General features: G+C 35.6%; 1 protein-coding gene across 2 annotated transcripts; it reads left to right on the top strand.

Moving 5' to 3' along the window:
- The first annotated feature begins 3329 nt into the window (after positions 1-3329).
- On the top strand, positions 3330-26596 carry LOC147400278 (uncharacterized). Of its 2 annotated transcripts, none has more exons than XM_086445904.1 (2): positions 3330-4276; positions 26580-26596. In XM_086445904.1, exon 1 carries the CDS (start codon positions 3439-3441, stop codon positions 4270-4272), a length of 834 nt encoding a protein of 277 aa, XP_086302030.1. In that variant the 5' UTR covers positions 3330-3438; the 3' UTR covers positions 4273-4276; positions 26580-26596. The 2 variants fall into 2 exon arrangements, with proteins under 2 accessions (XP_086302030.1, XP_086302029.1); XM_086445903.1 differs by lacking the exon at positions 26580-26596 and adding an exon at positions 26051-26518 and having other exon boundaries at positions 3331-4276.
- The last annotated feature ends 500 nt before the right edge of the window (positions 26597-27096 follow it).

The raw sequence follows: 27096 nt of genomic DNA, 5'->3' as shown, positions 1-27096 counted from the left end.
ATCTCATGAGACCAAAGTCTAAACCCTAATTGAAACCTTAATCAAACCCTAATTCTCCTAAAAAAACTTTATAAATAGGAGCCTCCACACCCTATTTTCGTATCAAAGAAAAAATCCTAGGAAAAGTAGGTGAAGAAGCTTCCACTACCTCTCCAAAACCCTAATTTTGGAGTCCCAACTCCTTACCTAACACCCCTACTTCGATTTCAGCCCGAAAAACACCTAGGAACCTTTCAAAAACACTTCAAAAATCCACAACAAATTCAAAGCATCCAGATCCAAGAAGGAGATACCTTGCCTCGGAGATCAGAAATCAGATCCGAAGACAGAACGAAGCAAGAAGTACGGTACAAGGAGCTATTTTCACCATATCTGAGGGAATAATACTTTTGCAGATCGAAGGTGAGATTTTTCATTATTTTTTAATCTAGGTTTTGTCATTAGCGATGTAGTTATATTTGGAATAAGTAGAGATCGGCATTGGCCGGGCGGGGTTGGTGCCTAACACCTTCCAACCCCGTAACATGATCTCCGGATTCAGATTTTTGTAGTAGATTAGTTCTTTTTTATCCATTGTAGAGTCAGTTTGGTTCCTAGACCATAATAACTAGGTGGCGACTCCCAAACCTCAAGGGTCAAAAGCAGATCCGCGCAACCCGCGGATCGAGAGAGCTTTCAGTGTGTTTGGTAACACTTCTGGAGTATGAATGGAGTTGGCTCACCTTTTAAATTTAGACTTCAAAAGTTTTATTGTCATTTATTTTGTTTTAGATTTTAGAATTAAGAATCAAAATTCAGAAGTTTTGGTTTAATGACGGGGGGATGCTGGATGAAACTTGTGAATTTTGATTTTTTTTTTCTATTTCTAAAATACCTTTCTTAAAACCTTGATTTCTATCACTTATCCATTCTTTATAGAAACGTAAAAACCTTTGTTTTTAACTTTTCTACCTCTCATTTCTCTTCTACCTCTCACTTCTCTATAATTGTGTTGTTAAGGTATTTTTTCTTTCTCTCGTTTTGTGTTCGAAAATCCTATATTTTTCACCTCGAAATTAACATAATAAGATTTCTCTCTATTTTTTATCTATCATATTCATCAATTAATAGACATCTATTTTTCTTCTAATATCATATGTTTCATTTATATAATTTTGATCATATGCTTATAATTTAAAAATCTCTAGGATTTTTTGAGTGAATGTTTTATTGATTTTAGTGTTTCAAGAAAAAATGTTGAGATTATTAAGGTAGTCCTCGTCTTGAAAGATTTTTAAAATCATATGATATAATGCCAAGTTAGTGATTGCCAGTTGGACTTTAATATTATATATTTTTCTTCTTGAATTTCGATGAAGGTTGGGAACGTTAGTTGGTGCAAGGCTAGACTAGTGTCTGGTCTAGGAATATCTCATAATTATATATTTCATAGATGATGAAGAGGTGATTAGGTAATTCACATCTCAATCCAATTGGGTAGTTCACTTGCACATCAAAAACTATTTTTGAATGTCGTCTATATTTTCTATCATGGGCAAGCAAATGGTTCAGTAGGATAATTAAGATATTATAGATTTTCTTTTTTTTGATAAAATTTTTCAAGGAGTTTAAAAGTTATTTTTTGATGACTTTTGAGTGAAGTGGGTGGGTGTGTAGCATTTCAAGTGTTAGTTATTGGGGTATTTTTGGGTGTTTGAATCCTTATTTGTTCCTGGTTGTTCATTTCAACCTCCATTTATTTATTGCTTCAATGAAATTTTCTCATATAAAAATATAAATTTTCATACCCACTATTAATCATCTAAATTGTTAAATTTAAGATTTGTAATATACAGCATGGACGAATTCCACATGACAAACTTGTTTATCATCTTGAGTTTGACTATTCAATTTTTATTCTTTAATTTATTAGAATTACAAAAGGGTAATATTGTCAAAATGACCATTATGTTTTAAAATTCTATTGGTAAACATAAACTTTTAAAAATGATACACAAACAACTTTTCAAGAATAAGATTTCAGATTTCAGAAACTAGATTTCATACTTCAGAAGTGTTACCAAACATATCCTTAGGCAATGTTAAAAATAATGGATTAAAGATTAAGTTAAATAGATTAAAATTAATTTTTCGAAAAAAGTAAAAGAGCTCGAAGATGATTGAGTTTAGAAAGTAAAATCAATGAGTTTTGGTTACAAGGCGAAAGTGAGGGATTTTAGGTAATCATTTGTATGTTTTAAAAAAAGAAGAACAAGATTAAAGGGCCCATGTCATCAAATTGAAAATATAGGCTATCTCGAATATTCACCATTTTAATAGGGGGTACCTAAATAAATCAAAAAAAATTGAACATGTCATTGAACATGTGCAAGGATTTTTACCATAGTATAAATCAATAAAAAAATGGAATTGGGGTAAAGGAATGTCCTTAAAAAATGAGGTACATTAAATAATTGAACAATTTTTTTGGGGGGGGGGGGGGTTGAGGGTGGGGGTTGGGGTTGGGGAAGGGAACAAATCACTTCCTACCTGCCAAAATTGGTGATTTAAACGTCTCCTTTGAAATTGTAATCAAATATTAGGGATATATCCATGTTTTCAAACTGATGACAGGCCTTCTTGACCTAAGGTTTTGTCTGAGAGACGAATTAAGAATGACCTAAATTTCTTTATTTTTAATCTTAAATTAAAATTCTTTACATTTTTTCCTAAGAATATGTTGTCTTCAAGTTGTTGACCTCTAGCATAAATTATTTTTAACTTATTCAACTTCATCTGCAATCAATTTTCTCCAATATATTGTAAAAGATGAAATCCTAAGATACAATATGAAGGTAAAATCTTTCAGTTACAAACTTTTGAACTTTAAGGTCCATAGTTTTTTTATGTCTTAAAAAAATTTCTATTCAAAATTTCATCAATATTTAACTTTTCCAAAAATCCTATTTTGTTATCGAGGTTCCAGCAAAAATAAAGTTGAAGATGAGAGGATCGAAAAAAGCTTTGAAGCACCCATCCCACTTCAAAAATTTCCTTGAAATTACATGTCATTCTCCAAAGAGGTACCCCAAATATTAATTAAAAAGTAGGTGTGTGAAATAAATACAAGAAACCACATGTCATGTTACTACGAAGGTTCCTCCAAAATTCTTGAAAGTTGGGATTAGGGAAAAATCAACTAGAATTTCAGTTGAGGACATTTAAGTCATCAAGCCTAATCTCGCAAAGAAGAAACAAGTCAAAGGGCATATCCTCAATTTAAAAATACAAGGGGTATCTCTAATATTAATGAAAATATGAAGGAGCATGTTTAATTATCAAACTCCCCCGCCAAAACCCACAAGCGGCCAACTCAAAACCCTAGATCTCTCTCCCTCTCTTTCTCACTCTGAAACCAAACCCTAATTTCTGCAACTCCATCGATCATTTTCATCGAAGATGTCGATGTCGAAAAGCTCAAAGATGCTTCAATACATCAACTACAGGATGCGAGTCACGATCCAAGACGGTCGTCAACTAGTTGGTAAATTCATGGCTTTCGATCGCCACATGAACCTGGTCTTAGGCGATTGCGAAGAGTTTCGCAAACTTCCACCCACAAAAGGCAAGAAGAACGAAGAACGCGAAGATCGAAGAACCCTAGGTCTCGTTCTTCTCCGTGGCGAAGAAGTAGTCTCCATGACTGTCGAAGGTCCTCCTCCACCTGAAGAATCCAGGGCTAAAGCTGTTGGCGCAGCCGCAATGGCTGGTCCAGGCGTTGGTCGTGCCGCCGGACGTGGAATCCCTACAGCACCACTTGTTCAAGCTCAACCTGGTCTTGCTGGACCTGTTCGTGGTGTTGGTGGACCTGCACCAGGGATGATGCAGCCGCAGATATCTCGTCCTCCACAGCTCTCTGCTCCTCCAATGTCATATCCGCCCGCACCGATTGTTCGGCCTCCCGGGCAGTTTCCTGGGTTTCCTGGACAGCAGCAGCAGCCAATGGGGCGGGGTCCACCACCGCCAATGCCGGGTCAGTTTGGTTTACAGCGGCCGGGTGGAGCACCTCCTTCATATCCGGGTCCTCCACCGCAGTTCGGGCAACGGCCTATGGGTCCACCACCACCACAAATGATGAGAGGACCACCTCCTCCTCCTCGACCGGGGATGCCTGGTCCACCACCTCCTCGGCCTGGGATGCCGCCTCCGCCAGGTGGGTCTATTCCGGTGTATGGTCCTCCGCGTCCTGGTATGCCACCACCACCCCAACAGCAGCAGCAGCAGCAGCAATGATTCAGTATGTGTTCTGCCAATCTGACAATGAATTTCCTTCCTTTTTTCCAATTTGTAGGTATGTTATCCTTTGATTACGATTATGATTACGAGGGGTTGCTGCAAACAATTGTGATCTTTTAGCTATTTTGTGAGAGACATGGGGATTGTATCTTTCTTTTAGCAATTAGGGTTACTTTGACTATTTACAAGTAAAAATTGGTCTGACATCTTTAATTTAGGGTCACTCTGAGCACAAGCACAAAATTCTCCAAAATTTTCCACTGAATAAGGGACTGGCTGATTAAGGAACAAGATAGGATTTTTAGGGAAATTGAAGATGATGGGTTTTTGTGGAGAAACCCCAAAACATCATTTTTATAATTGATGCAGGAAGGTGATGCCTAACTTAAAATGATGAGTTTGAGACCAAGATTAAATCAAATAAATATTTCAAATATAAATTTTAGCTCATGCAACCACATGTGATAAGGAAGTTCGATAGGCAATTGAAAACCAAATCCTAAAAGAAATTATTATCCTACAAAGAAAAATCCCTTGAGTGTTAAAACGAAGGGATGCCAATGGAAGATTGAAAGTTCGCTTTACTTAGGACTTCAATTTGGCCCAAAAGGTTTTAATTGCCTATTGTGAAGGATTCAACAATGTCAACTAGCTATTGATTAAAGTCAAAAGGTAAAGTCTCTAATTAGGATATGATATGAACATTCCAAAACAAATTCAGCATTATATATCCTAAAAAAATGTGTAATAGGCCTAATGTGAAGGGTTTTTAGGTTACGTTTATATGGGGGCTGCAGTTTGGGCAGCAAAGTTTTAAGGTTAATAGTAGGGTTGGTAGCGTTGTTAAAAGGGATGGAGAGGTTTGACTGCTATAGGGTACAATTGAACTTAAAAAAAGGAGTATTCTTGGTGGAATCAAATTTATGCAATTTTTTTTAAGATCTCTCAAATCCATCATTATTTCACTAGGTAATTGGTGGGAGAAGTGCAATAATGTACCGGACTTGTGGTTTGACAGAGAAACATGGGTCTAATTATGTGGGTCACTTATGTTCCTCTGGGACTTCAAATCATTGGAAGAGATTGGTAACACTTTGGGAGGTCTTCTGGAAGTTGATGAAGCAACATGAAATTTGGACATTCTTCATGTGGCATCGATTAAGATGGCAGCATGCGGAGCTTCAATACCCCGATCGATTCAAATTCAGTGTGGGAAATTCTTTTATAAGGTGATTGTGAGGATGATAAGTATAGACGATCGGAAAAGTGGGTCGAAGGCGAGGTGGATGACCCAAAAGGAAGCTTACTCTCTTAGACAAAATATTGGTGGGATGAGAAAGCAAAGGCTGGGCTAAGAGTTGGATCGAGGGAGAAGATGAGGCCTGGATGTAGTAATTCAGGTCTAGGGCTATTAAAATCTAGTGGTAACCGAGGTTTAAACAATAGATTGAAGGGCCTGTTAGTTTCAAATTTCAAATGAAAGAGCTGGGGCGGTAAAATTCTGACACGTGGATAAGAAAAAAGGTTACATTGAAGAATAGTGTAGAATTCTCTACTCAGGAAACTAATTGGGATCAGGAAAACAATGGTCTACATACATCAAATACCAATACCATTTTCAAGCAAACAAGTTTTGCGAGGGGTGGGGGGTCCAGAGGAAAAGAAATCCATGGGCCACGAAAGTACATGGGTTGAAGTTCAAGAAACTAGAGAATGGGCTACGGATTGGGCTTTAAATTGTAGGAGATGGGCTGAGAGGGCTACAAAGTTGGACAAAGTGAGGCGTAGGCCGTATGTGGGCTTGGGTAAAATAAAAAAACATTGGGTTAGGAGAAATAGTAATACTGGGGGGCTGGGCTTTCTTGAGGTGGGTTGGATAAGGCTATTATGTCAAATGGATTGGGTAACGATGTTCAAGTTGTTTGTAACAAAGTGGAGTGTGAAGATAAATCAGGAAAGAATGAAATGTAAAAGGGGGAAACATGGAGTTAGGGAGAGGTTAATGCTATGGGGTGCAAGTGTGGAGGAAAGAGAAGATGGTGATCCTATTTTGAGTCTGAAACAGAAAGGGGTTAGTAGAGGATTACTTTAAGAAGATTGAGGTGCTAGATTAAGAGAAAAAGGGACATGCTTCTGGTTCCAATAGCAGTGGTGAGCGTTAGATTAGCATCTGCACTGTAAGTGAAGAACTCATTGTGCCTTTTTAGCCAAAATTCTTGTCACGCCCCAAAAACTCAACCCGAATCCCCATGATTCCCAAGTTGAATTCCGAGGCATGATATAAAACCCATGTCATGATAATCAATACATAAACTTAAATGACAATATATATAACTATATGTCATACCTGATCATTGCTCAACAGAACAAACACGTATCCTCAAACATCAGAAACACTTGACATATGTACATAAAACAGTAATGTCATACTATGGTGTTCATAATTACATAACCAAAAACGATAGCTAAAGACTTAAACCTAACTCTAGTTTAAGACTTATTACTAGTAATACCCATGCTCCACTCCTGGAAGCTTGGACTGATCATCTATAAGGCCCTGGCACTGAGTCTCCTCGGAAGGATCACCTAAACCAGGTGCGCCTGAAATTTGTGATGTCGTAGGGGTGAGTAACAGGGGAGTTACCCAATAGGGGAATCTTACAATTCTAAATAACAACATCCTATATGCAGTTTAAACATTCTAAGAATTCATAAATCATGCATATTTGATATTCAACACAATTAAAAATAATTGAACACCGATGTCATAAAACTTAGTAGGAAATTAAAACACTTAAAAAATCTGAAGAAAACAATTGTTCATAATATAACATCAAATAATAGAGTACTATAATAGAGAGTTGAGGGTCACGACTGATGTGAACATCTCAGTCAAAATACGATTATTCCAATACTTCACCAGTGTGGAACCCCACCGTTAGTTCCTGATTCTATGGCCAGCCTCTACCATAATTTGGGTAACTGTTTTCCGGCTCAGGTTGGCCGTTGACCAAGGCCTTAAGAAACGGGCCAAATCAAGTAGGTCATTCTTTCTTGACTACTCTAGACTATTAATGATCATTAACTAGCCATCTTCATCTATGCCAATCTGGCGTGCATGTGATCCTCGATATTCTCTATCAATCATACAACTATCTACATCTTGTTCTCTATTAAAGATAGAAAAGAAACTCCCGGATTCCTGTTGTGATGTTGTGTTCTTATGCATCCCATAATACATAAGAACTCAAACAACGCAACTGTTATCCTAGAATAACACGTCATTCCGGAAATATCACAACATGTTATTCTTTATAGGTTTTCACAATCTCTTTAATAAATCACTAAAATACTACATATAAGTATTTATTTTCTTTTCAAAACGTAATGAAAAATAAAACATACACGTGTTTTAAATACCCAGTCCACTCTTAAATGTACAGTCTTATCTCTCTTTTCTTTTTCTTTCTTTCGTGTCTTACACGACCCTTAGTCGAAGCATTTCACTCATTCGTGTCTTACACAGTCTATGACTGAAGCATCACTTCATATTTTCTCTCATTTTCGTGTCTTATACGGCATACGCCGAAGCATCTCACTAACTGGATATTTTAAAAGCACGACATTCAATTGAGAAATCGTTCTCATATTTATTTTAATAAATTACTTTTCTACCCAATTTTTAATTAGAAACATTTCTTGGAAATCCATCACTAAAATGATTAAAGTAAACTGTCCACCAGTTTAACTTATTCAAAAATCATGTATGTTATAAAAATGTGAACAAAATATGTATTGTGTAAAAAAAACAGCAACTTATATAGTTGCTGTATTTTCTTTTTGACAAGTACAAAATACGTATAAAATACGTATTAAGTACTTATAAAATACGTATAAATTAACAAATATTTTTTTAGCATGAAACTAAAGTAAACATAGTAATATATTATATAAAAACAACAACTTTTATAGTTGCTGTATTTTATATTTAATACGTATAAACACGTATAACGTACGTATAAACACGTATAACGTACGTATAAAGCAACCATTTTTTTTATATATTCTATCCAACAATCATGGTGTCAATTTAATACAAAAATAACAGCAACTTTCATAGTTGCTGTATTTTGTTTTTAGCATGTATATTTACGTATAAAACATATATAAATCAATTACAAACATGTAAGAATTCCTTTTAAACAAAATACCAAATACTAGCATGCTTTAAAATCATAAAAACACTAATATAAATATGTATAAATAATATGCATGTTGTTAAAAAAATTTACAAAACAATTTTAACTTTAAAATTTCTAAATCAAAATTATTTTTAAAAATAAAACAAATCCAATTTTTTTACAACTATAAAATCAGCATTATACATATATATTTTTACTAAAACTATTATAAATTGTTGCAAGGGCCTACCTTATTTCTTTTCCTTTCCTTCTTTTCTTTCTCTTCTTTCTTTCTCTTCTTTCTTTCTTTCTTTTCTCTTCTTTCTTTGTGTAAAGAAAATGAAACAACTAAAAAATCAGCTAATATCTTTATTTGATATTTTTTAAAAAAATATCTAGATATTTTAAATATCTAGATATTACAAAATTCTAATTCTTTTAGAATTTCTTAAAAATATCTTAGTCAATTTGACTTAGTCAAAGTTGTTTGACTAGTCAACAATAATTGACTTGACTTGACTTGAGTCAACCATAGTTGACTTGACTTGAGTCAACTTTAGTTGACTTAGTCAACATTTTTTTTTATTTTTTATTTTTTTATAAAACATTACAATTCTAGTATGTTTGTTTTGGGGGTAAAGGCCCCTGAGTATTTTCGCTTTCCGGTTAAAGGTATAGTCCCCCCCTATGCCAAGATTTACCTTCTATCCATTTGATCAAATATCCTCCCTATTGGTTAGTCTCATTTTCCTTTAGTTATGTGTTTTTACCTTTCATTAGAATTTGTTGGATGTAGTCTTCTTTTGGCTTGTATATTTGCTGGAGAGGTTTTGCAATTTCGGAAGTCCATACCCTTTCAACAGACTCTGAGGATATTCAAAACAAAATGTGGCTTAGGGAGGAGGTTAGTTCTGAAGCATCTGAGGAGCCCAATCATTTTATTTTGACAGAGACTATCTCAGAAGAAAATATTAGGGTAGTTTAGCAAGTTAGCTCTGAGACTATTGGGAGTAATGGTTGTGGGCAACTACAAATCGTAGAAGCTCAATTAAAGTCTAAGGAAGCATCAAAACTGGAATATGAGATGTGGAGTTTGGAACTGGAGAGGGGGATGCTAGAGTGGTTGGTGCTACAAGTAACAAATGTATCAATGAAGTGTGGAATTTGTGCCCCTGAAGATAGGATCTTACGTCATTAATTTTGAAGGTGAACTTTGGGGAAGAGGAATTGGTATTCCTTATCAGACCAAACAATAGTCAGTTGGGCCATGTAGTATTGTCGAATTTATTGAAAAAGCAAAGGGAAAATGGGAGAGTATAGTTGCAAGGCCCCTGTTTGTTAGTGAAGATGAGGGTTAGGATGAGGTTAATCTGGATTGAGTTATCAAAGTAGTAGGTAAACCAAAAGGCATATATTTTGTTGAACAAGCCAGACATGGTGGTGTTGCAAGAGGCAAAGCTACATGTGTGCAATGAGGTAATAATAAAGGATCCTTGGGGAGGATGTATTGGGTGGTGTTGTTTACCATCGTTGGGTGCTTCGGGTGGTATAATTATTATGTGGCAGAAGAATAAATTGAAGGTGGAGGATAAGTTGTTAGGGGCATTTTCTGTTTCAATTATGTGTAAGAATGTGGATAGTGGTTTTAGTTGGGTGTTCGTAGGATTGTATGGTTCAACAAAGACTTGTGAACGACAATAATTTTGGGAAGAGTTGAGTGACGTGTTTGGGTATTGGGATAAGCCATGGTATTTAGGTGGGGATTTTAATGTTGTAAGGTTTGCTCATGAAAAATTGGGAGGAGCTTGGATTTCAAAGGGTATAACGGACTTTGGGAGTTTGTGAATAGATTTCTTTGGAAGATTTGCCTTTTGAAGGGAGGTCGTTTACTTGGTCTAATAATAAAGGGAATCTTAAAATGTTGAGACTTGATAGATTTTTGGTGTTGAATGGTTGGGTAAATCCTTTTAGTATTTTATCACAATTCCGTGTTCCTAATCCTTGCTCATATCATACCCCTATTGTGTTGGAAGCATGGGTGAGTAGGAATAGACCAAGACTATTTAAATTTGAGAGCATGTGGCTTCTTAAGGATGATTTCTATCAGAAGGTGGATGAGTGGTGGAAAGAATTTGTGTTCATGGGTAACCTATGATTTATTTTTAGGAAGAAACTCAAAGCTCTCAAAGAAAAGATCAATGTATGGAATGTAGAGGAATTTGGGAGACTGGATGATGTAGGACTGTGAATATTGTCTTAAGATGATAAATCTGAGATCAGACTGAATAAACATAAGCAATGCAAATATAAATCATTAGCTCATATATTCATGAATATTTAAGAGAATCCAAGCGATAATCAAAATAGCCCTAAGGTTCATCTCAATCCCACAGTAATAGGCTATTCAACAATAGGTTCCAATGGAAGACAAGTCTTCTACTAGCATAGGGTTTCAGTTAGATATTCAAAACATATTTCTAGGCTTAATTTTAATGCAAAAATAGTGAAATAAGTGGTGCTAATTTATAGGGGCAGCAAGTTAACAACGTTTGGAGAAATTGTAGGCTAAAAAAAACGGAAAGTGATTAGGGTTTTGGGTGCTAAGGAATGATGTGGTCCGAGAAGATAAGGGTTAGGTCGGATTTTTATGGGTATTAAGGTTAGGGTTCAACATAAAAGAGAATTTCGATGGGGTTTTGGTTTATAGAGTGAATTTGGTAGGGTTTATGGATGTTTTAGAGGTTCAAAATAGAAATTTAATAGAGATACTGAGAAAGAAGATGTTAATAAAAAAAAAAAAAATACCCAACTTGATTGAGAAATCGATAAAGAAAACAAAGTTACCTTGGATTAACTCTAAAATGGACTCACCACGTCATTAAGGGAAATATCATAACTTCAATCTCAATTTTATTCATCATTGAAAAAAATTACAGCAAGAAGCAATTATTTATAATGTTCTCTAAACCCTAAATTTAATCTCAACCATCCAACTAAAATAAGGAGATCCAATGGTTCTAAATAAACTTAAAACAACTTAAATAAAACAAAAGCAGAAATACCATCTATGTCCCAGTCCCGTAACTTTATTTTTCTTGAACTTTCAGCCTATGAAAACTCATTAAAAAATCAATATAAAGTGATCAAATTGCCCCTAAACACAAATACTAACACCATAGGCTAATAAAAACATGAAAATAACTTCAAATACTCTTCCTAAACATTAAAATAGACTCATAAACATAAACTAAATAAAAACATGAAATATGATGACCCAATAAGATTTCAACGGTGCTTGTCCATAAACTTCACGTCCACACTCCATTCATCCATAATAAATCTAATTGTTTTTTTCTCCTTTGGAATACTTTGAAGGGTATGCCTGTGATGTCCTCATCAATGGAGGTGAAGCAAAAAGAGATTTTTGAGGAGATTGTGTTATTGATAATAAAGAAGAGTGCCAAAATCTTGATGTGGAGGAAAATGTGAGGAGAACAAATTGTAGGGTGGATTTTCATAAGGTTGCTTTGATGGAAGAAGTTTGTTGGAAATAAAAATCAAGAATAAAATGGCTTAAAGAAGTGGACAATAACACAAAATTCTTCCACAAGGTGTCTATTGTGAGGAATATGGCAAATTTTATTAGAAGAGTGATAGGCAATGATGAGAACATAGAAGGGGAGGAATAACGAGGTCAAAAGGAGTGGGGTTTTATAAGGATTTGTACAAAGAAAGACGTGTGTCGGCCTTGATACTATATTCTTAGATTAGAGGATGAGACGTGAAAGGAAAATTGTGCAAGATAAGGTTTGGAAACGGTGTTAGAAATGAATGGGGAAAAAACACCAGGTCCAGATGGTTTCACAATGGTGTTTTTTAAGAAAGTGTTGGAGTATAATTTGTGAGGGTCTTTTGAAAGTGGAGGACTTTCAAGAGGAATTTTCTAGATTGTGAGTTAAACAATTCCTTTGTGACGTTTATCCCAAAGCACTCAGGAGCGTTGGATGTGGCGGATTTTAAGCCGATAAGTTTGGTGTTGTCAACTTATAAAATTATTTCCAAGATATTAGCCACAAGACTGAAGGAAGTCTTGTCGGGTGTAATTGTACCAAAACAAGGGGAATTTGTGAAAGAAAGGCAGATCTTGGATGGTGTCCTTATCGCAAACGAATGCATAGACTCAAGAATAAAGGAGGGGAAACTAAGCCTAGTGTGCAAGCTAGATTTATAAAAAGCATATGATCATGTCAATTGGGATTTTTTAAGGTATGTCTTGGGTCGGATGGCTTTTGGAGGAAAGATGGATTGATTGGATAATGTTATGTGTGCCCTCCCCTTCTTTTTTGATTCTTATCAATGGAAGCCCAACGGGTCATTTTAAAAGTTCTAGGGTGTTGAGGCTGGAGGATTTATTGTCACCTTTTCTTTTCGTGTTGGTGGCAAGAGCTTTAGGGAGATTGGTTAAGAGAGCAAGCAATATCGGTGAGTTGTCGGGTTTTCAAGTGGAGTACGGGGGAGAGCAAGTTTCATTATTGTAGTTTGCGGACAATACTCTGATCTTCTTTGATGTTTAACTAGATTAGGTTAGATTCTTGAGATGAAGTTTTTGTTGTTTCCAGGCAATTTTGGGGTTAAAAATGAATTTAGGAAAAACAAAGCTCTTCGATGTAGGGGAAGTGTTGAAAATTTGAAGGTGAGCTGCAATGTTTGGTTGTTCTCAAGGGATCTTTCCATCATTGTATCTAGGGTTGTCATTGGGGGCCTGTTCTAGAAGTAAAGAAGTTTGGGAACCTATAGTGCAGAAGGTGGGTAAGAGGCTGAGCTCGTGGAAACTGAGGTATCATTCCAAAGGGGAAAAGTCACATTGATCAAAAGTACCTTGTCCAGTATATTGGTTTACCAAATATGTTTATTCCCACTACGGGTAAATCGAACGGATGAACCTCTTCCTTTGAACTCCTTTGGGTGGATTTTCATAGAAGGTCCTACCAAAAAGTGTGGAAGTAAGATTGGAGTGATTGATTAGGGATTTTTTGTGGAATGATAAGAAGGGAAAAAGAGTTTCATTTGGTAAAATGGAAGATGATTTGTTCTAAAAAAATGGAGGTTTAGGCATAAATGGATTCAAAATGTCGAATGTGGCACTCCTAGGAAACGGTTACGGAGGTTTGGAGAGGAAAGGTCAAGTTTGTGGAGGATGGTTATTAAAGGGAAGTATGGGGAGAAGTTACACAGTTGGGAGAGTGAGGAAATTAAGATACGTTATGGTTGTAGTTTATGGAGGGGTATTATGAGTGTGAGCTAAAGGTTCAAAGAGTTGGTGGATTTTGAATGGGGTAGTGGGGAGAGAATATGATTTTGGGAGGATAGGTGGTGTTGTAGTTCTCTACTATCCATACAATTCCCAAGGTTTATGCGCTTTCTTTGAAAAAGGAAAATTCAATTGCTGACATTTTGACAAATCTGGTATTGAGCTTGCATGGGATCTTGGTTCTAGAAGGGATTTTAATGATTGAGAGATTTAGGAGTTTGTAGAGTTGACCTTCAAGCAAGGTTAGTCCTTATTTGAGAGATCGGGGCATGATAAGAGGGTATGGACTTATACAAAGGACAAAGTCTTTTTGATTAGCTTATTTTGGGAGGCACTGTCACATCTAGGACTATCATCTTTCCCAGTGGTTCCTATTTGGGGTTACAAAATTCCCTCAAAAGTATCTTTTTTCATTTGGTTGGCGGCATCTGGTAAAATCCTTTCTTATGGTAACCTTATGATTAAGGTTTTTTTTTCCTGGCTGAATGTTTGCTTTATGTGTATTTGAAGTAGGGAATTGTCATTGATATCTCATATTTTAATCCATTGTCCTTTTGTGTAGAATTTGGTTTCATTTCTTGTATCTTTTCAATTGCCCTTGAGTGTTTCCTTCTTCGGTCTTGTCACTATTCCAACTTTGGAACCGTAATGTGTTCACGGGTAAGAAGAGATACCTATGGTCCATTACCCCTTTTGTCATGTGCTGGGTAATTTGGTGAGAAAGAAATCGAAGAGTTTTCAATGGAGTGTTGATAATATGACGGGCTTTTGGTGGACGCACGCTGACGTGGAAGCACATAACTTATTACAAAAAAGAGAGTTACTCTCTTTTGCTTGTTCTCTACCCACATATTCATTTTTTTAGATTTCAAATCTTAAAATGGATAGTTGGGCCCACATTGATTATCACATTGACAATCTAACAACACAGACATCTAGATTTCATGAAAATATTCATATTAAAAAAAAAAACAAAATTAAAAACAATTGTTTGTCGAGCTTGATCCATGGTGTATAAATCGAACGGCTATCGAGCACCCACATTTAAAACTAAAATTCAACGGTGAAAAATAACTGTTTTTTTTAAACTTTATATAATTTCATCCGTACAACCCCATTTCATCGGATCATGATTTTGAATGTCACAAGGTGATCAGATTTGAAAGTTTCTTTTTTTCAAAGAGAAACTCTTTTTCTCTTTTTTATTTTTTTAATTAGTTATGTGCTTCCATGTCAGCGTGCGTCAAGTCCATCATATTATCAACACTCTTTTCAATGAGAAGGCTTTGGAGTTTCATGACATCATTATGGAGGTGCTAAGTTGCATGTTCTTTAGGTGTAAATTTGAGCCGGATTTCAAAGGAGTGTTCTTTGATGATTTTGTATTTAGTTGGGATTCTTTGTGCGATAATTAGTTGTGTAAATTTGCATTTTGTGGTGACTGTATCTTGATGTATTGTGGCTGGTTTTCTCAACCGGTCTCTTCTTATTAATACAATTGATCTACTTATAAAAAAAAAATAACTTAAATTTCTTCAACAGTAAGGGTTTAAAATGAGGTGTAACAATAGGGCCGTTGTACTAGTTCAATTGGGCTCGGTTTGATGGGGGCATTAAGGTGTGAGATGAGGGTAAGGTTTTGGAAAATTTCAGCAGGCTCTATAAAGGTTTAGGATGGATTTAGTCAAAGGTTTTAGTAAGTATTTGACGAGTAAACAGAAAAATAAGTGAAGAAGGAAAGAAGAGTAGATGAAGAAGAAGAGATAGGACAAATTGAGATAGCCCTTTACTTGGAATCACACCAAGGAAGCATGGATTCACACCATGGAGAGTTCTCTTAGAGAAACCTGTAAACTTTAATTCAAAAGCTCATAATAATAAAAAATCTAGAATAAGGTCTTTACAACTATTTATACAACTCAAAAGTCAACCCTAATCTAATCTCAGTCATTCAATTAATATAACAAGATCTAATAATTGAGGATAAATTTTAATATAACCAAACCAAAAATGCCATTTATTTCTCTATCTTATAACTTTATCTCCTTTGAATTTCAACCCATGAAAACTTAGTAGATAGACATGATAAATTACCAAGTTTCCTCCACATATCTATATTATGATCATACATTAGGAGAACATAAAAATAAGTCTAAATACTAACAATAATCACTAAAAAAATCTTGCTAAGCATAAAGTAAAATAAAATATAAAATTTAACTGATGGATCAATGGAAATGTTCATGATCGTAGATTTCCTCATCAGTAATCCACAACTTTTTTTTTTTCTTTTGAGCCACATTTTTTCCCAATTATTTTTCTTATTTATCTGAATTTAACCAAATTGACACATAAGTGCTGAATTGAACTTGGCTACTATTAGCCTAAGCCACCATTTTTGTGATTATTTGAGGTGAGGTTCCTGACTTGTAATAGTTTGTTTGATGAGGGTATCTGAGATCACGAGCCTTTCCATTGAGCCATTAGTTAGATTTTTGTTTTAGTTACTTTTATTTTTAGTAGGGCCTTTGTTTTGTGATTAGGGTTAATATTTGACTTATTTTTATGTTTTCTTAATCCATGGTCATAGTATTTATGTTTGGAGGGGTTGATAAAAAAGTATATATGTTTGGAGGGAATTTGGTAATTTTATCATGTCTTCATAGTGAGTTTTCATGGCTGAAAATTCAAGGGAGATAAAGTTACGGATTTGGGATATAGATGGTATTTTTCGCATGTGTTATATTTAAGTTGTATTCTCAGACATTAGATCTTGTTATTAATTGAATGACTAAAATTACATTAGGGTTTTGAGTCTTCTATAAATAGTTGTAAAGACACTCTAGATTTTGATTATTATGAACTTTTGAGGAATAAACATTTATGGGTTTCACTCAGAGAACTCTCATGTTGTGAAGCCATGATTGCCTTGATGTGAAATCAACAACTCGATCAACGACCTTCGGTGTGATTCCAACGTAAGAGATCACGTATCTCTTCTACATCTCGTCTCCTTCTTCTCTTTATTTTCTGTTTTGTTTAATCGAACCATAGTTCCAAAACCCTTGATTGCCCTCCTACCTTTCTGCCATTAACATCTGGACAGCAGCACCTTTGTGTCACCTCCTAACGCTAATCGAACCCCACCCCAACCATCATAAAACCTGCGACAATTGTTCCAGCCCTAATCGCACTCCTGAACATCCCCATAACTCTGTTTAAGCCTATGTTAGATCTTACTCTACCTTCCTAAACCTTGGATAAACCACCCCTGCTATTGTTCAACTACTGTACTCAACCCCATTGCTGTCCAGCCCAACTGAACCCTCCCAAAAGCTCTGTTATGTTCTCATTTTACCACAGTCCCAGCCCAACTCAACTAATTCCCACCCCAAAACACTGCTGTAATTTTATTTTTTTGATAGGTAAATCAAATATATTAAAATAAACTGACTGGTTGAGATAACCTGCCACATTATAAGAAGCAAATACAAGAAAAACAAAATACAAAGACCTACAATACTAGTTCGAGCATAAAGAATCTCATCTAAATACAAAATCTTCAAAGAATACCCATTTGAAGTCGGCATCCAAATTGTTCCAAAAGAAAATAAAGCCTAAGATTTCCAAAATTAAATCTTGAAACTCCGAATCAGTCTTGTTAAACACTCTTCGATTTCTCTCTCACCAAGGCACCCAACACTCTTGAAAAAGTAACAAGACCGACATTAGAAACACCCAAGACAATCAAATAGACCCAAAAATGGACCAAAAGTTCGTACACTAAAGGACAATGAATTAATAAATGAGAAACCGATTCCCCACTCCCGTTACACATAAAACAGAAGTTTGGACCAACAAAGCCCCTAATCATAAGATTATCAAAAGTAAGGATTTTAACAGAGGCTGTTAGCCAAATAAAGAAAGACACTTTCGATGGTATTTTGTGGCCCCAAATGGGACTCACTAGAAATGAAGTTAAGCCCTGTATTGCCAAAGAGTCATGAAATGAGCTTACCGAGAATTTTTGTCTTTGGTGTACCTCCACACCCTCTTATCAATTCCCGACCGCTCTACGAAAGTTTGCTCAAGCATGGAAGTCAACTCTACCAATTCTCGAATCTCCTAATCATTAAAGCCCCTTTTAAAGTTGAGATCCTAAGAAATCTCAATACTCGAGTTATTCATAAAGTCAGCAATTGACTTTTCCTTTTTCAAGGATACTGCATAAAGCCTCAGGAATTGCATGGATAATGGAAAACTACTACACCACCTATCCTCTTAGAAACAGATTCTCTTCCCACTTACACAATTAAAGGCCACCAACTCCTTAAACTTTGCATTCACATTCTTAATACCCCTCCACAAACTACACTCGTATGTGTGTTTCACTTCTTTGCTCTCCCAACCATGTAATTTCACCCCATATTTTGCCTTAATAATCTTTCTCCACAAGCTTTACCTTTCTTCTCCAAGCCTCCATAACCATTTCCCTATAAGTGTCACATTTGACATCTTAAAACCATTGATGCCTAACCCCACATTTTTCTTCATGGAACAAATCACCTTCCACTCAACCAAATGAAATTTTCTTTTACAATCTTTATCATTCCACAAAAATCTCTAACCCTCTTTTCCAACCTTGCTTCCACACTTTTTGGAATTAAGAACAAGGAGAGTTGATAAATTGGTATGCTCATGAGGGTGCTTTGATTAATGCGACTTTCCCTCCTTTTGATAGATATCTTGCTTTCCATGTGCTTAACTCCTTTCCTATCTTTTCTACTATCGGTTCCAAGTTTCCTTGCACCTTGAACCAGCCCCTATAGGCAAACCTAGATACATAGAAGGAAAACACACTTGAGCACAACCAAACATTATGGCCCACGTACGAATCTCCGGCACATGCCCTACCTCGAATAACTTGATTTTACCTAGATTTATACTCAGACCAGAAATTGCTTGGAAGCAACAAAGAATACCTCTCAAGAACCTTACCTGATCTATGGACACCTCAAGGAAAATCAAAGTATCATCCGCAGACTGTAATAATGAAACTTGCTCACCCCTACTCTTCACTTGAAACCTAGACAACTCGCCAATATTTTTTGCTCTCTTTACTAGCCTCTCTAATGCTTTCGCTACTATCACGAAAAGAAAATGTGATAAAGGATCCCTTTTGCCTCAAACCCCTAGAACTATTAAAAATCATTGTTGTAATTGCCTTCAAACTCATTGAAACCCAACTGAAACCCCCTACTATCCCGTACAACCCAGACAACCTTGCAACTCATTCTACCTAGCACCACCTCTTTCTAAACCCTAGTATTCCATCCGTACTTAACTTATCCCTTCAATCACCTAATCAATCGAATCCTAGCCTCGCAATCATACCAAACTTTTTCCTAAAGCCTAATCTTACAACCCCCAAACCAAAATTCAATCCTAAATCTTCGTTCCCAACTTGGTTCTCTCAATCTTATGTTTGCATTTTAATTTAGGTGGCTAGATCTTATTGATTGGCATTGAACTTATAGTGGAATTTCAGCACATATCAAATTCCTTTAGCTTATAATAGTTAGGCCTTAAATCATTCTTGAAATCCTTGAGAGTTCAATAGACCCTTAATTGAGTATTGGATTGAAGCCTCTAAGCTAGCGGAAGTTCAATCTTCCATTGGCATCCCTTCGTTCTCAAAGGATGTTCTTTGTGGGATTGTCATTGCTTTTGGGATTTGGATTTCAATTACTTATTAGAAATTTAGAAATTTAGAATTTCTTTATCATACGTGGTGCATGAGCTAAAATTTATGTTTAATCTTTTATTTGGTTTAATCTTGGCCTCAGACTCATCACTTTAAGTTAGACATCATCATCTTGCATCATTGTCATTCTTTTCCATTGATATTATTTTCTTTTTTAAGTTTTTGGTTGCCGTTAATTAATAAAAAATTCTTTATTACTACGGGTTCATATAACAATCCATTTGGCTCCTACACTTGTGGGGGAAGTAAATGTATTTTAACTAAATAGGGTTTTAGTGTTTGTCATCTGAAAATTTCGCATGCTGCAACTACAAAAGCATTGGTTGGCCACAAAGGTCTAAATAGGAAAACAATCACACTTGTAGTATTGGTTTCAATAGTTTTGATGGGATTCTTATGGAGGTAGGTTGGAACAATTGTATATCGCTTTACGTCTTGTAACCTAGTCCACTGTTGCCTGATTTGGATTGATCTGGGAACAAGATTATTGAAAGAAGGTTGATTTTTTTTTTTTGAGGATTTGGATCTAGGGCTTAAAATGGATTGAGTTTGGGCTGGATATGAGTATGACCATATCCAAAATTTTATTCGGATCTAGATCCAAGATCGAATTCGACTCGGATTCTATTACCTAAACCATATCCGAACCATTTTGCTTTTACTAAATCTGTATTTGGATCCGAACTGACTGAATTAATTGATTCGGGTTGGTCGAATAATTTCAAACCATCAACTCCCCTTCCACTACACGTACCTGGTTATTCCAAAGAAAATCCCCAAGGGTGGCCAAAAGGAGGTTTGAACTCAAGACCACTCCCTTTTTGGAGGGAGACCTTAGCCACTGGGCCCAACACTTATTTGTTAAAGAAATATATCTTGAAAAATATAAAAATAATAATTTTCAATGTAATATATCATTCGGATCTAGATGGATATAGGGATGAATCCGTATCTAACCTAGAGTCAACTGGGATTGATTTGGGAACAAGATTATTGTAAACTATTTCTCTGGAGACAATAAAGGAAACAAGTTGTTATAGAGAGAAATCACTTCTGATACTGAAGCTAATCATGACAATAACAACATGATCCTCAAGGGGTCTGCAAAATTGTTATTTTTTAGAGTAAGAGATAACTTTGGCTAGGCCAACCAATGTAGGATATCATTTCTAATATCTCATATTTTGGTACCTGTAAAAAGTTCATCTCTCATATTTTGGTGATAAGTGCCAAAGGTATTCAATTTTTTTCTCATCTCGGTCAATTCACTGCATTATTTTCCATAGAACAAAGAGATCAGATGTAGACAATACAAGCTTTCAGTGGTGGAATCTGCATAACCAGTTTGATTTGCATGGCAAGGCATAGCATGAATTTCTTGTTTTAGAGCACTAATATGTGCCTGGTTTGTCTTGGCATAAATAGAGCCAAAGTGTTGACATTTTGAATTGTAGCTTAGCATGTTGTGCATGAAGCAGACCCTTGATGTAAGACCATGAAACTAACTAGGATTTTGGTTATGAGATTACGATAGAATTATTAAAAAAATATATATCATAAACTACTAGATTCTACCATAAGAAATAAAAATTCTCTAATAAATAACTACCAAATAATTTGAAGTAATGTTTTAGTCCCCTAGGCTAGATCTAAAATATTAAACTAAAAGGTCTTATGGAAGTTAGAACTTCCAACTAACAAACGGTATCAATCCAACAATATTAGGAAGTTATGAAGGAAATATGGTATTTAAGGTGGCTGTAATTTATTTTTACAGGTTTATGTCAAGATTTGGAGGGATTTTAGAAGGTATATACGGATGTGAATTAGATAAGGATCACCCCTCCCTACACCTTCTTCCTTGCTGTCCAACACACCAGCTCCTAAGCATTCTGGCATTATGGCATTATGGCTTTGTGTTGTCCACTACTCATTCAACTGATCCTCCTTGATTCAAATGTAGTCTACTTGCACTTTTCAATATGGAGTCTTCAATAGATTTTGCACATGGGATTTTCAAGCCTCTGTTATCAAAAGTCGTGCCTAGGTCCCGTTTTGGCCTTCTAAACTATCCAAGCGGTTAGGCCTTACTTGCTCTAAGCGGCATTTCAAAAAGTAAGGTTAAAACAATTCTTTTATGCAATATTTGTGTATAAATTGTGTTCTAAAGGGCATTTAATCAATTTTTAATCTTAGGGTGTGTCTAATATTAACTAGTAGGTGGCATGTGCAAACACACATGTATTGTAAAAGTTAGGATTTATGCATGATTAAAAATACTTAAAAATTTAAATAGATAATCTTATATTTTTCATATTTTATCATTTAATATATTTTAAAGGTCTTTCTGTAATTTAAAATATTAACTAACGCTATTTTTAAGATAACATAATAAAAGGATATTTCTACAATTTTAGAAAACTAAAAACTAACTAATGTTGTTATAGGGTCATGGGATTGTAATTTTATTCATTTTGATGAAGTTGACCTTGATAATAATAATATTTAATGTAAACGTGGGGGCATTTTTGGTGTCAAACAAACACCCATTCAAGCTTCTCTCATTATAATAATAAAATTTTGAGAGGGGGATAAAATTATTTCAATAGTTGTGGTTACATTATTTTTATTTTTTTCACTTGTTAGTTGTGTTGACTTACCAGCTTTCTTAGTAGTTTGTAATGACAAATTTATATATATATATATATATATATATATATATATATATTATATATATATAGAGAGAGAGGAGAGAGAGAGAGAGAGAGAGAGCGAGAGAGAGAGAGAGCGAGAGAGAGAGAGAGAGATGGGTCACGTTCCTACGACCATTATTACGACTCACATTGCGACACCGTTTTTGTCTTATTTCAACTTGTAAACATGGGGCTAGAAGTTTCATAATGAGCTGATTTTTGGCAAGGATGATCTCCTCACCATAGAGATCATCCTCACAAAAAATCAGCCCATTCCAAACATTTTTTCCCATATAAGACAAAACACGTGTCGCAATGTGAGTCATAATAAGGGTCGTAGGAACCCGACCCTATATATATATTTGCATGACCTTTATTACATATGAAAAATTGAAACATTAATTTTTGTGTTGCTTAAGCCCTTCTCAAGTCCTACTTAGGCCCTAAGGGGGTCAATCCCCGCTTAGTGCTCTGACGATACATCATTGATCCACAAGGAGATTGGTGATTTCCTCGTCTTCTGATAATACCTAAAGGGTGATGCTCTGACGTCGCCATCAATCCCCTTTTCTTTGTGACCTTCAAATGTATAAGGTACAAGCTGTCTCAATATTGTTGGAGTTGATTGATGCTTTTACCTTAGTTGTGTGCATGAGTTTGGTCACCATGTGGAATCCTTCTATAAGCATTTCCACTTTTTCTTCTTGTTAGTAGTCCAATATCTTTTTTTCTGATTGGTAGAATGAATGAAATTTTTGTAATTTGATTTTGTTGAAAGCAATTTCTAGTTAGCATATGAAATTGACATATGTCAATTGCATTTCCTCATTTAAAAAATCCCCTTCCCTTCTGCCCCTCTCTTCTTTAAATCATTGGTTCATTTAGTTTGAGCAAACTGAATGAATGTTGTGGTGGATCTAATTTATCCTTTTTTTTAATAAGTATATTAATTTATCTTTTGCACATTGTGTTTCTTGCCGGAGGGCAATGGCCTAGGATAAAACTTCAAGTTGGAGTGCTCCTCAACTATTGGTAACATTAATTTCGCTTTCTAAATTGTCTAATGAAATAAATTGAGTTTTTTTATAGGTGTAAATGTGAAGGTGGGGCTTTGATCCTAATATCGTGGTATTACCATACAGAGAGCCAAGAGATTTTACCACTTCACCTATGTGGTACCTTTAAATATAAATTGGGATATCAACTTTTTGTTTACTATATTATTTGTTGTTCATAATGGGGTTGGTGTTCGTCCTTTAATGGTGAATACATTGGCATACTTAAGGACATACATGAGAAGGCTATGACTAGTGTGAGAGCAAATGGATTCAAGATGAATGGGTTTCTAGATACAATTGGTTTACATTAGGGATCGTTTTGAGTTCATAGTTGATTGCTCTAGTTATTTATGACGTAACATCTCATATTCAAGCGCATATATCTCTGTGTTTATTATTTGGGATGTACTATTGGTTGATGAGACTGGGGAAGGGTCAATACAACACTAAAATTATGGAGGGAGGTATTGGAGTTCGAGGGCTTTAAGTAGAACCAAGACGAAGTGTGTTAAATGCAAATTTAGTACTAACACCTAGGGGGAGGTATGTCCAAATGGGCTAGAAATACCTCGGAACAACGACTTTTGTTATCTCGGCCTCGGGTCTATTACACATGAGGATCGAGAGATTGAGGAGGAAGATGCTGCCCATAGAATTATAGCGTGGTGGTCAAGGTGGAGGTGTGCTTCTGAGTGCTCTGTAGCAAACACATACCAATCAAAATTTAAAAGTAAAGTTTATAAAACGACAATAAGACCAGCTAGGCTTTTTGGAGCTGATTGTTAGGTGATCAAGAAGCATTAAGTTAATCTTGAACGTCGTGAAGATGAGGATGTTGAAATGGACGAGTGAAAAGGGTTAGGAAAGATAAAAATATACACGAAAACATTTAAGAAGATGTAGGTGTAGCTCCAATTGGCAATCAAACAAGAGAAAGTCGATTGAGTTGATTTGGGCATATTCAACGAAGACCAATTACAACAATGTTTAGAAAAACAATTCAAGTTGAAGATTCTAACAGAGTGATAGGAAGACTCAAAAGAATGCTGATGAAGATGGTAAAAACAGATATGAGCATACTTTCAATAACCAAAGACATGGGACTTAGTCTTTTTTTCTTTTAGTTCATAAAATCAAATTTATAATGCAAGTGCACCTTCTAACTTATAGTTGGATTTGAAGTGCAATTATAAATCAGCAACTGGCTGCCAAGAAAAATTAAGCTGCAGTTGAATATCCTGCAAAGCATATCATAATCACTTTCCTAATTAGATAGAAGGTTGATAGGAAATCAAGGTCACATTCTCTTTATTACAACAGCAATTGGCTTACACTTAAGAACATTATGCAACACCCCAACCTCTTCTTATGTACAAGCAGGATGTCAGATAGGACAAATTATTTTGAAGTGGTCTTTCCTCCCTAATTTAGCCAACTTGCAAACTGACACTAAGATCACTTCTCCTTTTGATTTCCCTTATTTCAAATTCTTGAATATTATTCTATCATCATCAAAACTTACATAAGGCCATGCTGACTTTTGTATCTAACACAAACTCATCATTGACTTCAACATTTCCACTCAATATCGACTACATAGATTGTGATCGAAACTCGTTTAACCCTCAGACTAATAACTTTTGGTGAACAAAGGGTATTTGTTAACTTGTTTTATGTCAAGGGTTCAACAGCTATCAGAGACCATGCAGCCTTACTAGGCATAAAATGGATCGGATTTTATCCAAAATCTTAGTGATCCAAATAAGAATTTAGTGGGTTTGGTACCATTGAGTATATCTGAATAAAAAAATTGGTCGGATATGAGTTGATGTTCCTTGACCACAGTCGGATACGGGTCAGGTATGGATCCATCCCTATATCCGCCTAGATCTGAATGATACATTACTTTGAAAATTATATTTTTCAAGATACCTTTATTCAACAAACAAGTGTTGGGTGCAGTGGCTATGGTCTCCCTCCAAAAAGGAGATGTCTTGAATTCAAGCCTCATTTTGGCCAACCTTAAGGATTTTTCTTAAAATAACCTGGTACGTCTAAGGGGGAGGAGAGTTGAATGGTTTAAAATTATCCGACCTGAATCAATTAATTCAGTCGGGTCGGATCCGGGTACGAGTTTAGTTAGAGCAAAATGGTTCAGATATGGTTTTAGGTAATAGGATCTGAGTCAGATTCGGAGCTGAATCCACATAAAAATTTCGATACGGATATACTCATATCAGCCCAAACCCGACCCATTTTAAGCTCTAAGCTTTACAAGGAGCTTCTTGAGCTTTAGGTGCGCATGTAGAAGCCCTCTGATTCATAGTGAGAGCAATGCCATAAGGTGTACATTTTAGTTAAAAGGAATGCAGCTTCCCAAAACTGTAAGCTTTCTCAACATGTGTTGGAAATCAGGCATAAGCCCTTGAGGGAAAGGGCCTTTCACTGAAGCCGGAAGTCTTTAATTATTTTGAGAGCTAATGCTGGACAAAGCATGTCAAGGTGAAAACATTCACCAAATTAATTGCCTTGGCCAATAGAAGTACCTTATGGTCTGTTCATTTGGTAGAGAGGGATGCTTATACATTCACAAATTTTGTGTTAAATAGTTTCCTATTACAGAAACAAACCAACTACAAATCTTTGGGGATTAGGCTTCGATTATAATGACCTTATTACAGAAATGCAACTCTTGTAGACTTGCCTCTAATTATAAAAACACATGCTTCCTTTTATCAGTCATTTTATTACTTTTTTTTGGTTGCCAGGACTGCTTTGGTTTATATGTATTTGGGAGAGTGATCAGTTCTGTTTAATTTTATTATGCTTGCTGCGGAGCGTCTTTTACACTTGGATGCACTGATGGGGAAACTCAAAGAGTTTAGCATGAAGAGTACTATTTTCTTCAGATTATGGTGTTACATGAGCACCATGAGACTGCTGGGCTTAGTTTTATATATCTTACAAGTATGGTTTGGCTGAGAAATTAGACTGTAACTGCTGTATTTCAACTTGCAGATGCAAAAACAAACGAAAAACAAAATAGTTTCCTCAATTTGTTGGGGACATTTTTTTCAGTTGTTTTTTTTTGGTGAGTTTCTTTGACATTTCAGATAGGAAAACTATGAATGTGATAGTTGTATCAAATTGGTATTTTATGATTATTTACATTAACCTCCCCACTTTGATAAATTGTAAATGGTCTATAATAAACAACTAACTCATCAACTCCATCATTTTGCATTTGTGGATTCTGGTTTCTGGTTTTGGCAATCTTAGTTTTTCAATGAAATGTAGAGGGCTGTGGTGTTGGATTGCTAATGTGGTAATCCATTTGAGCAAAACGACTCTTAGTAAAGCTTAAAATCTTAAAAGTGAGGAAAATGTTTCTCACAGGCAGCAGATGGTGAGTAATGCCTTTTTGGGACTTACTGTTTGGGGCTCCCTAGCCTTTGAACCTTCAAGTTGGGGGTGTGCCTGCCCCCATTGTTTGTTGTATACTATCCTTCGTTTCCTTTAATACATTTCATTTGCTTGGTAGAAAAAAGAAAAAGAAAAAAATATTTAAGTTGGAGGGCCTAAAAGAATGAGGACTGTGGAATGGAGTACCAAGATTTGTTTATTCTTAGATTCCAAATCTTTGGAAACTTTGTTGTTGCTCAATCAAAGTCTGATGGGAATTTCTTTTGTTCCTTCTTATAAGGACTAGCTAGCAGACATTTCAGTTCCTATTCATTCAATTCTTGTGGGAAATTCTCATGTGCTTCTCAAATCAGACTAGGAGACATTCTTGGTCCTACTGATATTTTACTAT

This window comes from Akebia trifoliata, chromosome 6, assembly GCF_017979445.1.
Source record: "Akebia trifoliata isolate Shusen 1 chromosome 6, ASM1797944v1, whole genome shotgun sequence".
NCBI lineage: Eukaryota > Viridiplantae > Streptophyta > Magnoliopsida > Ranunculales > Lardizabalaceae > Akebia > Akebia trifoliata.
The sequence above is the reverse complement of the archived record's forward strand: the minus strand, read 5'-3'. Positions and strand labels throughout refer to the sequence as shown.

What these genes read in the sequence shown, in the direction of transcription:
- LOC147400278 (XM_086445904.1), top strand. Translation starts at nt 3,439, where the DNA reads ATGTCGATGTCGAAAAGCTCAAAGATGCTTCAATACATCAACTACAGG.